This window comes from Pristis pectinata, chromosome 32, assembly GCF_009764475.1.
Source record: "Pristis pectinata isolate sPriPec2 chromosome 32, sPriPec2.1.pri, whole genome shotgun sequence".
In the NCBI taxonomy this organism is placed as follows: Eukaryota; Metazoa; Chordata; class Chondrichthyes; order Rhinopristiformes; family Pristidae; genus Pristis; species Pristis pectinata.
Genome location: NC_067436.1, coordinates 15,796,136 through 15,809,384, shown reverse-complemented (window position 1 = coordinate 15,809,384; position 13,249 = coordinate 15,796,136). Strand labels below are relative to the sequence as shown.

Sequence of the window (13,249 nt, the reverse complement as noted above, 5' to 3'; positions counted from 1 at the left end):
TCGAACCTTGTTCGATGGCGCTCCAGTGAAGTACTAACATCTCACTGCATTCAAGACGCTAAATTAGTCCCAGTTATTGCTGCTGTCATCAGATCCCAGTCAAAAGGGACATTATGCCAAACAATGTGAAACGTACGTTATGACCCCAGCAGAAAGATGTGTTAAATGAGGCTTTAAGAAGAGAGACAGGAACAGACGTGACAGTACTATGGAACTGTTTTGCTACTCCTTAAGCAAAGGAACAATATTTATTTCTTGTAGTTGAATGCATTGATGCTACAACCTCTGACAGTTGGGGCTTATTAAGCTAGTCTATGGATCTCCATCATGCTGTAAAGCTTATCCGAATCCCCTACTGCAGTAGGCTTCACAATGAGGTGTCTGCTCCTCCCCCCATCACCCAGTGTTAAAGGGAAGAGGGGCATTGTGACAGAATCTGGGGGTTGAGAGCTCTTTGCTCGATTATTAGAGGGCAGGTGAAGGATAGCCCCAGCTGAAAACCAATCTGCCTGACCCAACCTTTAAGCCAGTTCTACATTTAAAGTTTCTTTTAGCCAATGTACTTCTCACACTCATTCATTCCCATTGCCCCAGATGCTTATCCCTCTGGCCCCATTACCCCTTCTCTTTCCTCTCCCCAGCCCTCATGACCTGCCCCTCACCCACATCTTCCTCCCTCTGGTTCCCCACCTCCTTCCCTTTATTCTATGGTCCACTGTCCTCTCCTATCAGATACCATCTTCTTCAGCTCTTTATCACTTCCACCTCTCACCTCCCAGCTTCTCACATCGTTCCCACTTCCCCCTCTCCCCCACCCACCTACCTTCCCCCTCTCACCGGGACTCACCCATCACCCCCCAGCTCGTGCTCCTCCCCCTCCCCCCACCCTTTTATTCTGGCTTTTGCCCTCTTCCTTTCCAGTCCTGATGAAGGGTCTCGACCCGAAACGTCGACTGTTTATCTCCCTCCATAGATGCTGCCTGACCTGCCGAGTTCCTCCAGCATTTTGTGTGTGTTGCTGGCAGTGGGTTAGAGTGAACAATATGCAGCATCTTGGGTGGAGTTTCAGGGCTTCACGCGCCAGGAGAGTCTGACGTCATCTACAGACTGTGGGCACACTGTACAGGGAGCTTTGGGTGGGGCTGGGCCATAGGATCAGGCTGCAGTGCCAACTACTAATGATCACCCACAGGGGCCACTTCTTGGCAATTGATTGTTAATCTTTCCGTGACTGCAAAGCGAGGTGGACTCACCCAGTTCCATCACAGGTACAGCTCTCCCCACTATCCACGACATCTACAAGAGGCGATGTCTCAGGAAGGTGACATCCATCATCAGGGACCCCCACCATCTGGGGGGGGTCCCTGTTCAACAACAGCTTCTTCCCTACTGCCATCAGGTTCTTGAACCTACCCGAAGAACCCTATCACTACCTCAGACTATGTTTCTTTTTCTCTCTCTCAACTTGCACTAGTGTTGTTACGTTTATTTTGTTTTAGCCCTACAACTTTCTCTCTTGCATGTCCATTGGCTGTCCTTTGCTTCTTCTACCACAGCAAGTGATAACGTACAGTAGGAAATTGGAATTGGTTTACTATTGTCACTTGTACCAAGGTACAGTGAAAAACTTGTCTTGCATACCATCCATACAGATCAGTTCATTACACAGTGCATTGAGGTAGTACAAGGTAAAACAATACAGAATGCACAATAAAGTGTTACAGCTACAGAGAAAGTGCAGTGCAGGCAGACAATAAGGTGCAAGGTCATAACAAGGTAGATTGAGAGGTTAAGAGTCTATCTTATCATACTAGGGGACCGTTTAATAGTCTTATAACAGTGGGATAGAAGCTGTCCTTGAGCCTGGTGGTACGTGCTTTCAGGCTTTTTGTATCTTCTGGCTGATGGGAGAGGGGAGAAGAGAGAATGTCCGAGTGGGTGGGGTCTTTCATTATGCTGCTGCTTTACTGAGGCAGCAAGAAGTGTAGACAAGAGTCCATGGAGGGGAGGCTGGTTTCTGTGATGTGCTGGGCTGTGTCCACAACTCTCTGCAGTTTCTTGCAGTCCTGGGCAGAGCAGTTGCCATACCAAGCCGTGATGCATCCAGATAGGTTGCTTTCTATGGTGCATTGATAAAAATTGGTGAGCGTCAAAGGGGACATGCCAATTAACCTACCAGCACGTACTAGGGATATGGGAAGAAACTGGAGCACCCAAGAGAAACCAGGCTAAGAATGTGCAATGTCCACACTGGCTGCACCCGAGGGTCAAACCTGTGTTCCTGCCACTGTTAGGCAGCAGCACTACCTGCTGCACCATGCCCACTCTACTGCTTGATACCTCTCTCTATCAAGTCTTGTTAAACCCTTTGTGTTCCAGGAGACACTGAATTCATTGCTACCATGATTCTTTTATCATGACTTTGTTGATGAGGTTGCCCACTAATAGCATTGAATATTCAGCTTTGCACAAAATATCAGGTCAATACAGTTCTATCATATCACTGGTCACCAATTAAAGAATCGCCAATGACTATTATAATCTCCCTATTGTTATTTACCACTACTCCAGTAGAGGAGCATTGAACATGGATGGTGATATATGGGGTGGGCTCTGTGATTTAAACTGTGAATATGATAGGTGCACAGCTAGCCCCAACCCCAGATGCTGATTGGTGAGAAGGTGTGACTGGCTATTGGTTGAGGCAGCTGTCCAATGAGTAACCATCAGGTTTGATTGCAAAATAATTGTGCACTTTGAACGCTTTTTGCATTATTGATCATACATTGCACAGGAGTTTAAATTATAATACATCTGGCGACTTGACACCATTCAATTTTTGGGTGGGGGAACCAGCATAGATAATGGGTGAAGGGGAGATGGAGGAAGCGGGTGAAGGGAGATCATGGATGGATGTTTGTGAAAGAATCATGGAATCACAGAGAACTGTTCACACAGAAGGAGACGTTTCACCTCCTTGTGTGTGTGTGCCGGTTGTGAAAGAACTACCTAGCCTAATCCCACCTCCAATGTTCTGTCTGTGACCCTGCTGCCCACAGCTCTATCAGTGCACTTCCGAGTACTTTTTAAAAATGGGAAGGGTTTCTGCTGCCACCATCCATTCAGGCAATGAGTTCCAGAAGCCCATTGCCCTTGAAGTGAGATTTTTTACTCTACCCTCTAATCCTTCTACCAATTACTTTAAATCTATGCCCCCTGTCTCATCCCCTTAAGGAAAATGTATTCTGTGCTCCACATGTTATACATCATAACTTTAAAGGGAACAGAGGAAACATCACCTGATGAGCCTGATGCTAAACACTGGAATTTCCAGATGGTTGGGTATCGGATAATCAGAGTCTTACGGCAGTAGAGTGAGCTATAAGGAGAGGTTGGACAGAATAGGGTTGTTTTCTCTGGAGCATTGGAGGCTGAGGGGAGACCTGATAGAAGTTAATAAACTTATGAGAGGCAGAGATAGGGTAGACAATTGGAATTCCTATCCCAGAGCAGAAATGTCCAGTACTAGAGGACATGCCTTTAAGGTGAACGGGGGAAAGTTTAAAGGAGATGTGTGGGGCAAGGTTTTTACACGGAGAGTGGTGTGTGCCTGGAACGGGCTGCCAGGGGAGTAGTGGAAGTAGATACAACAGTGGTGTTTAAGAGGCAGTTAGACAGACACATGAACACGCAGGGAATGGAGGGATATGGATCATGTGAAGGCAGAAGAGATTCAGTTTAATTTGGCATCGTGTTCGGCACAGACATTGTGGGGCCTGTTCCTGTGCTGTGCTGTTCTATGTTCTCTGTTCTGGAGTCTGCGTGGGGTACTCCCTCTCACTGGGGCCAATGGAAACAACCTCAAGCAATTATAATGACACTAGCTCCTTCCTTACTGGGTACCAAGGATGAATTTTCACTCCGCTTATCCCCTTGCAGGATCTGACACATATTCTGTGCACAGCATCCTTGTGATGCGATGTAACCCTTTCTAATGCCGAGTTTTGTTTCCTGTTTGCAGTAAGAGTGGCACAGATGGTGAGGAAAACCAGACAGCCCAGGGTGTTACCCATGCTACTACCCAGCCCACACACTCCCCGTCCTGGGAGGAGAAGGTTACTGTGGAGATAGAGGAAGACATGGCCAAAGAGGAAGGTGAGAGTCACGGTTGATTAATCCCCCTTTGATGCATACCAAATTAACCCAAATGGTTCCTGTGAATTTTTGTGTTGAATTGCTGTTGCATAGAAGGAGGCACAGCGACGCAGTTCAGTCTGTGAGATTTCTTGTCCTCCCTGTGACCACGTGGGTGTCCTCAGGGGGCTCCAGTTTCCTCCAGCCCAAAGGCGTGGAGATCGGTAGGTTAATTGGCTACTGTAAATTGCTCCTAGTGTGTAGGTGAGGGGTAGAGTCTGGGAGGAATTGATGGGAATGTGGGGAGAATAAAATGGGATGGTGTAGGATTATTGTACACACAAGGGACTGCAGATACTGGAATCCAGAGCAAAAAACAAATGGCTGGAGGAATTCAGTGGATCAGGCAGCATCTGTGGAGGGAAAGGGATAGTCCTCATTTTGGGTCTAGACTCTGCATCAGGACTGAGAGTGCAAAGGGGAGATAGCCAGTATAAAGGGGTGAGGGGGAGGGCTGAGGCAGGAGCTGTCTCTATGTCCAGCCTTCCCTCCCCCACCAGGCTCCATCTGCCTGTCAACTCCTCCTCACCTGGATCCACCTATCACTTGCCAGCTCTTGGCTCAGCCCTCTCCCTCCCCTCTTTATACTGGTGACCTTCCCTCCACAGTCACAGTCCTGACGCAGGGTCTCAAGCCCGAAACGTCAGCTGGCTCTTTGCCTCCACAGATGCTGCCTGACCCTCTTGCGTTCCTCCAGCCTGTTGTTTTTTGTACGATTGGTGTAAGTGGGGCTGGAGCTGTGAAAATGATCGGTTCACATTTGGCCCAAAGTGCACAATGGTGAACGATGAGAAGGTATAACTGGCATTCCATTGCACCACATGATAGCATTCAATGGGTTGAAGGGCCTGTTTCCATGCTGAATGACTCCTAACTCTTGAGGACATTCAGCCCATTAATTCTATGTTGGTGGAGCATTCCCATTGGTCCCATTCTTCTGCTTGTTCCCCCATTGCCCACGCTCCTGTCCCCACTCATCGCTGCTTATCCTGCTCCTGAACATCTTCCACTCTATGCTGTCGTCCGGGCACTTCACAGAGCCGTACGGGGTGGGAGCAGGCCTTTCAGACTGCTGAGTCTGCACCAACTAGCAACTTTCTGTCAGATGGTCATGCAGAACTAGAGGGTGTAGGTTTAAGGTGGGAGGGGAAAGGTTTAAAAGCGATCTTAGGGGCAACTTTTCCCACGCAGAGGGAGGTGGGTATGCAGAACGAGCTGCCAGAGGAAATGTAGAGGCGCTGAGAGGTGAGGTACTGAAAGAGCATCTTTTGTCATACTTTTGTAGTCACATAGTATTATTATTGATTATATTACATGACATGATACTTTTATAATGTAATTAAGGCATCACTGAAAAATACCTTTCTTTGATGTCATTGGAGCATGTCATCACTGTGATGTAACCAGAGCATGTTTGCCAATGTTTATCCCTCTGTGTTGTGAACCAGGTTATCTGGTCATTATCGTTTGTGGGGGTTTGCTGTGTGTAAATCTGCTGCTGCCTTTCCCATGTTACAACCACAACTACATTGAGAAAAGATTTAGAGTGATGGGAGTGGAGCACGCTATTGAAACTGAATAGGTGGTGCTACAGAGGGCTAGGATGGACTCCATGGGTAGAATGGCCTCTACTGTAATGGCTCTCTCAATTCAAAATGTACCAATTGGTTGTACAAGGCTTTGAGACATCCTGTGGATATGAAAAACACCATAGTGTAGTGGTTAGTGTAACACTATTACAGCGCCAGCGACCTGGGTTCAATTCCGGCTGCTGTCTGTAAGGAGTTTGTATGTTCTCCCCGTGCCTGCATGGGTTTCCTCCGGGTGCTCTGGTTTCCTCCCACATTCCAAAGGTGTGCAGGTTAGGAAGTTGTGGGTGTGCTATGTTGGCGCCAGAAGCATGGCGACACTTGCAGGCCGCCCCCAGAACACTCTACGCAAAAAAGATGCACTTCACTGTTGGTTTGATGTACATGTGACTAATAAAGATATAAAATGCAAACTTTTCCTCCCTTGAAAAACAATGTGGCTAATTTCATGACATTAATTAATTGGACAATCAAGTCTTTCATTTCTAAGTAGGTTTAATCACAAAATTCCTTGGCAGGCCAGTTAACAGCTTACTAGATTTGGTTGTATAACTTCTGCAGGTTCAGTACTCACCTCGTGATCCAGTTTAGACTTTGTTTTCACTTCCCATCTCTCAAATCCTCATTTTGTGGTGAGGTCACTTCTTGTCAGTCCCCTGCTTCCTGTCTGGGGCCCTCCGGAGAAAACTGGGTCTTGCATTTCTGTTCTACCTTTGATGCTCCTTTAAGGATATTCCACAGTGACTAACTGCCAATGAAGTCAGCGACGGCCAGTCTGTACACAGCAAGATCTAAAAAAAATAACAATAGGATGATTCGGTTTGGGTGTTGGCTAAGGGATACGTTTTCACTAGAATACCAGGGATATCACCCCTGCATCTTGGAAATAGTACCATGGGATTTTTTTTGTGTGGTTCCATTTGAACGATGGGACCTCTGACAGTGTGGCACTCCCCCCTGAAGCATCAGCCTAGGTTTTTGTGTTGAAGTTTCTGGAGTGGGACTTAAATCTACGATCTTCTTACTTGGAGGTGAGAGACCCTCTCATTGAGTCATGACTGATACTGGCAGAACTGGGCAGAGTGAGACCATGCAGAGTTAGTCTGCATGGTCACCCCTGGCCACTGATGTTACCTGGTGATGCCAGCCAAGGGAACAGTGTTGCTGTGTGGCTGCCTCACTCATCGTTGTAACTGTGTTTGCTACCTTGAGCAGTGCTGTTCGGGTGAAAGGCATTCCAAACACAAGGGCATGTCCAACACAAGGGCATGTTCAAACACAAGGGTATGTTCAAACACAAGGGCGTGACCAACACAAGGGCGTGTCCAAACACAAGGGCATGTCCAGCACAAGGGCATGTTCAAACACAAGGGCATGTTCAAACACAAGGGCGTGTCCAAACACAAGGGCGTGTCCAACACAGTAACCTGCTCCATCCTTTACCTCTGCACCATCTAGGTAAGCAATGTGATGTAACAGTTCTCCAACACAATGCCAGCAACTGGGAATGTCGAATCAGGAGAAGGCCATTCAGCCTGCACTCTGTTCTGTTCAATCATGCCATGTTATTCAACCATATCGGCCCCTTAGAGCTGAACCCGTCTACCAATCCCTGCCCTGAAGGTTCCAGTTGTTGGTCCTCACTCCACTCCTCCTCACTCCTCACTCCACACCACTTCACAATCCCTTGGGAAGATTGAATTCCATTTCTCTCTGCTTTGTGTGACTAAGTACTTCCTAACGATTCCTCGGAGTTGCCTGGCTTTATTAGTAAATCCTCCCCTCTCTTCTCCCAGCACAAGGGACAAGGAACACTTTTTTTCTTCAGGTTCAGAAGAAAATTTATAATCTTGACATGGGTCCCAAATGCCGGGTTTTGTGGGCTCCGTGCCTGTACACAGACACAGAATTGGTCAGGAGCCTATTGATTTGAAACGAGCAGAACGTGGCTCCATCCAATACGAGTGCCAATTTAAACAGATAATCCCAACCCTGCGAGTCTCTGTGGATGGAATCTAATTAATGGTGAGGACGAAGAAGTGGTTGAAAATAAAGGAAAGTTATCCTGTGATATTGGATAAGTCTTTCACCCCAGCTGCAAACCACAGTCAACAAAACATGGCCTCTGGTGCGGAGCTATGGAGCCACGATCAATCAGAGTGAAAATAATACTTTGCAAGGAATGGCACAGGGCAGGGCAGAGTTTCTTTGGGAAGCGGGGAGTGTGATGCCGCTGTATTTTTTCCATCTGTCCATCCCGTTCCTCCCTCCCCCCCCAATCTCGATGGTCTTAAGCCTGGCAATCTGGTTATTCTGTCAGACTTAACATCACAGTGTCCCGGAGCAGCCCCTGCCAGCTCTCCCTGATGCATCATTGATGCGTATCGATCGGCTGCCCTGCCTCATGGGCTGCTATTGATGGCTTGGCTCGTTGCCTGATTGGTTTGTCAGAGCAGACAGTGCACGATCTGTGACTTTCTAATTAGCCTTGAGACCTTTCATTCAACCCCGTTAAGCAGCAAACTCTGACTGGAATTTAAATGCAGTGACGACATGTATTTTGCATTGAAGTGTTATATTACCTGCAGTGCCGCAGGTCATCCCTGTATTTTGTTCTCAAGCCCTTTGCTGTCAGTCATTAGCTGGACCTCCCCACTCCGTGACCACTGCCGAGCAGCCTGGAGAACCACCAGCACAGAAGGAGGCCTTTCGGCCTGTGGAGTCAATGCTGGCTTCTAGTAGACCAGTCCTTGGCAGGCACTGTAGTGTAGCGGTTAGCGTAACGCTTTACAGCGCCAGCGATCCGGGTTCAATTCCGGCCACTGTCTGTAAGGAGTTTGTACGTTCTCCCCGTGTCTGTGTGGGTTTCCTCTGGGTGCTCCGGTTTCCTCCCATATTCCAAAGACATACGGGTTAGGAAGTTGTGGGTATGCTATGTTGGCGCCGGAAGCGTGGTGACACTTGCAGGCTGCCCCCAGAATACTCGACGCAAAAGATGCATTTCACTGTGTGTTTTGATGTATGTGTGACTAATAAAGATATCTTATCTATCTTATCTGTTCCTCATATCTCTGCAAGTTACTCTCTCTTGTGTCTGTCAGATTCCCTTTTAAAGCCTCTACAGGATTCTCTTTCCACCGTGCCTGCAGGCAGATCTCAGTGCTGTTCAGCAGAGGCAGCCTGAAGATGTTTCTCTGCCCCCCCTTGACTAAGTGTGTCTACCTTGGACTCTTGCTCCCATTTGACCCCAACGTAGACACAGTGTCCTGTCCCCCTCTCAGCTCAGCTTCAACCCCTCCCGCGCCACATGACCTCCACAGAATTGCCGGTCTCCACCCCCTCTGTCCTCTGCAGGATCTGGCATTTGCTGGTAAGAGTTATACAGCAGGTAAAATGGGCCATTTGGCCCAACTGGTCCATGCTGACCAAGTTGCCGAACAGAGCCACCCTTCCTTGGACTCTGTCTTTACCTCTCATTGTCTTGGCAAAGCAGCCAGCATAATCAAAGACCCCACCCACCCGGGTCATTCTCTCTCCTCTTCCATCGGGTAGAAGATACAGTTGCCTGAGGGCACGTACCACCAGATTTAAGGACAGCTTCTACCCCACTGTGATAAGACTATTGAACGGTTCCCTTATACAATGAGATGGACTCTGACCTCACGATCTACCTTGTTGTGACCTTACACCTTATTGCACTGCACTTTCTCTGTAGCTGTGACACCTTACTCTGTACTGTTATTGTTTTTACCTGTACTACATCAATGCACTCTGTACTAACTTAATGTAACTGCACTGTGTAATGAAATGACCTGTACGACCGGCATGCAAGACAAGTTTTTCACTATACCTCAGTACAAGTGACAATAATAAACCAATACCAATACCAATTTGCCTACATTTGGGCCATATCCCTCAATCGTTCCTATCCGTGAACTTGTCCAAACGTTGTTTAAATGTTATCCACATACCTAACTCTATCAGTTCCAGTAAGGTCAGCAATTATTGGCTATTCCTACTCGAGAGAAGGTGGTGGTGAGTCATCTTTATGAATTGAAGAGTTTTTCCAGGATTTAGATCCAGCGACAACGAAGAACTGACGATATGTTTCCAAGACAAGATGGTGTGCGACTTGGAACAGCAGAAGGCCACAAGGCCCCTCAAGCCTGCCCTGCCATTTAATGTGATCATGGCTGATTTGTGTTGCCCTCAGCTCCTCTTCTGTGCCTGTTGGAAAGGATCCTACAGGCGGTCGTGTTACTATTCACCCTTTAGCAAGTTTGGGAGGAGCTGTCGTGGTCTTAGGAAGTTGCGGCAGTGTGCCTTGTAGACGATGCACCCTGCAGCCAGCTGAACTTGTCAAGGGTAAGAGCCTTTACCTCCGGACTTGACTTTTCCGATGCCCTTCTTGCCAGTTTCTCACATGTCCTGGTTATTTCAGTGACGCTGCTACTTCATTACTTGCATTCCAAATTCCACATCCTGTCTGCCTTGCTCTGTAGATAGTGTCTCTCACTGCTGTTCGTTTCCTGAGAGTCTGAGCTTGTCTGGGGAAAATCATCAGCGCCACACTGAACTCCTTTAAACAGTTCATAAGATCATGAGATCATAAAATATAGAAGCAGAATTAGGCCATTCAGCCCATCGAGTCTGCTCCACCATTCAATCATGGCTAATTTTTTCAACCTCATTCTCCTGCCTTCTCCCCGTAACCCTTAACCCCCTTACCAATCAAGAACCTATCAATCCCTGCCTTAAATACCCCCAATGACTTGGCCTCCACAGCCCTGCGGCAATGAATTCCACAGATTCAGCACTCTCTGGCTGAAGAAATTCCTCCTCATCTCAGTTTTAAAGGGACGTCCCTTTATTCTGAGGCTGTGCCCTCGGATCCTGGACTCTCCCACTGATGGAAACATCCTCTCCACGTCCACTCTATCCAGGCCTTTCTGTATCCAGTAGGTTTCAATGAGATTCCCCCTTATCCTTCTGAGCTCCATCGAGTACAGGCCCAGAGACGTCAAACGCTCCTCCTACTTTAGCCTTTTATTCCTAGGATCGCTCTTGTGAACTTCATCTGGACCCTCTCCAGGGCTAGCATGTCTTTCCTGAGATACAGTGCCCAAAATTTCTCACAATATTCCAAATGCGGTCTGACCAATGCCTTATAAAGCCATATATAAGCCTTTTATAAGCTTTAAAGTTTATTAAAACCCAAGCAAATACCACAAATAATATAAATACAAGCACTACTAATGATAACATTTACAAGTTATTTGAAATTACCAAAGACACGATATGAAATGTTGCAAACTATTGCACTCTAATATAACCTCTGCATGCTGTTCCTTACATGTTGCATATTTTGTTCAGTATAGCTGCTGGCCTCTCGCTCTCCATCCCTCCCTCCCTCCCTCCCTACAGGTGGTTAATCCTGTTTGCAGTTGCCTTGCAAGCTACCATTTTATACTAGATATTACTTATTCTCTAACTCTAGATGACTTTAGATACAACTCATCGTGCAGACCACTCAGATTATTCTGCTTCTGACTCCCTACAAGGTGTCATACAGCACGGAAACAGGCCATTTGGCCCAGGTGGTCCATGCTGACCAAGATGCCCATCCAAGCTAGTCCCATTTTCCCATGTTTGGCCCATATCCCTCCAAACCTTTCCAATGCCTGTACCTGTCCAAATGTCTTTTAAATGTTGTTATTGTACCTGCCAAAACCACTTCCTCTGGGAATTCATTCCATATATGCACCAACTTCTGCACACTGAGGCAAATTGCTAGTGACTGAGGTAAAAGCCTCCACATAGAGGATTTAACACAATGATTTTAGCGTTTTAAAAAATGAGAAAATGTTTTTTCTAGATTGATTTGCTTTTCCCTTCCAGAAGCATTACCTCTATTAATAAAAGTAAATATTACTTTTCCTCGCTTTTTTCTGTCTTGTCTCCAACCGAGCCAGAATTGAGGTAGAAATTAGCCAATCTAATTTTTACTGGTGCTGCTTGAAAGACAGATCTTGCCAGGACATTGTGGCAAGGTTTCCTTCCAAGTAACGGCAGGGGATCTTTCATATCCAATTGGAAGAGCAGACACTGCCTCGTCTCAGCATCTTATTCAAAAGGTGGCACTTGCAACAGCACAGCACTCTCTTGGTCTGCACAGGGAGGGCTGGCCTGGACTCCTCAACTGGCATGAAGTGGGACAACCCTGGCTGAACATACAACCACCTGTCCTGGAAACGTGAGCCACAGTTGAGTCTATACTTGTGAGTGGAGTACTTCTGCTGGGGTGTCCAGAAGACGAGGGTTGAACAAGTATCCATCTACCTTAACAATATTCTGTCAACATCACCCTTAAAGAAGAGAGTTATAATTTCTTACTGGTGTATAACATTGCTGATTTAATCCATCTGTACTGAGGGGCACAGATAGAGTAGACAGCCAGTATCTTTTTTCCAGGGTTGAAATGTCTAATACCAGAGGTCATGCATTTAAGGTGAGAGGGGAAAAATTCAAAGGAGATGTGCGGGGCAAATTTTTTACACAGAGAGTGTTGGGTGCCTGGAATGCGCTGCCAGGGGTGGTGGTGGAGGCAGATACGATAGGCGTTTAAGAGGCTCTTAGACAGGGATATGAATATGCAGAGAATGGAGGGATATGGACCATGTGCAGGCAGAAGGGATTAGCTGTCATTAGCTTAATTAGTTTGGCACAGCACCGTGTGTTCAGAGATCTGTTCCTGTGCTGTACTGTTCTGTGTTCTATGTGACCCTCCACCTACACTCCAACTAACACTTAAGTAACTAGGTTGGACAAACTAGGGTTGTTTTCTCTGGAGCAGTGGAGGCTGAGGGGAGACCTGATAGAAGTTTATAAAATTATGAGAGGCATAGATAGAGCAGACAGCCGGTATCATTTTCCTGGGGTTGAAATGTCTAATACCAGAGGGCATGCATTTAAGATGAGAGGGGGAAAGTTCAAAGGAGATGTGCGGGACAACTTATTTTTACACAGAGAGTGGTGGGTGCTAGGGATGCTCTGCCAGGGGTGGTGGTGGAGGCAGATACGATAGAGGCATTTAATAGACTCTTAGGCACATGAACATGCAGGGAGTGGAGGGATATGGACGTTGTGTAGGCAGAAGTGATTAGGTGTCATTAGCTTACTTAGTTCGGGAGAACACACACCAATCCTCAGTGAGGGGTCAGCGGTGGAAAGGGTGAGCAGCTTCAAGTTCCTGGGCGTCAACATCTCAGAGGATCTATCTTGGGCCTAACACATTGATGCAATCATGAAGAAGGCATGCCTGCGGCTGTACTTCATTAGGAGTTTGAGGAGATTTGGTATGCCACCAAAGACTCTTGCAAATTTCTACAGATGTACAGTGGAGAGCATTCTGACTGGTTGCATCACAGCCTGGTATGGAGGCTCCAATGTGCAGGATTGCAAGAGGT

General features: G+C 47.0%; 1 protein-coding gene across 1 annotated transcript in view; it reads left to right on the top strand.

The window, feature by feature from the left end:
• ccdc33 (coiled-coil domain containing 33) overlaps nt 1-13,249 on the top strand; it is a 241,599-nt gene that overhangs the window by 82,885 nt on the left and 145,465 nt on the right. Inside the window, exon 5 of the mRNA XM_052042733.1 lies at nt 4,022-4,155. Coding sequence (XP_051898693.1) covers nt 4,022-4,155 — 134 coding nt within the window. The remainder of the gene's footprint in view (nt 1-4,021; nt 4,156-13,249) is intronic.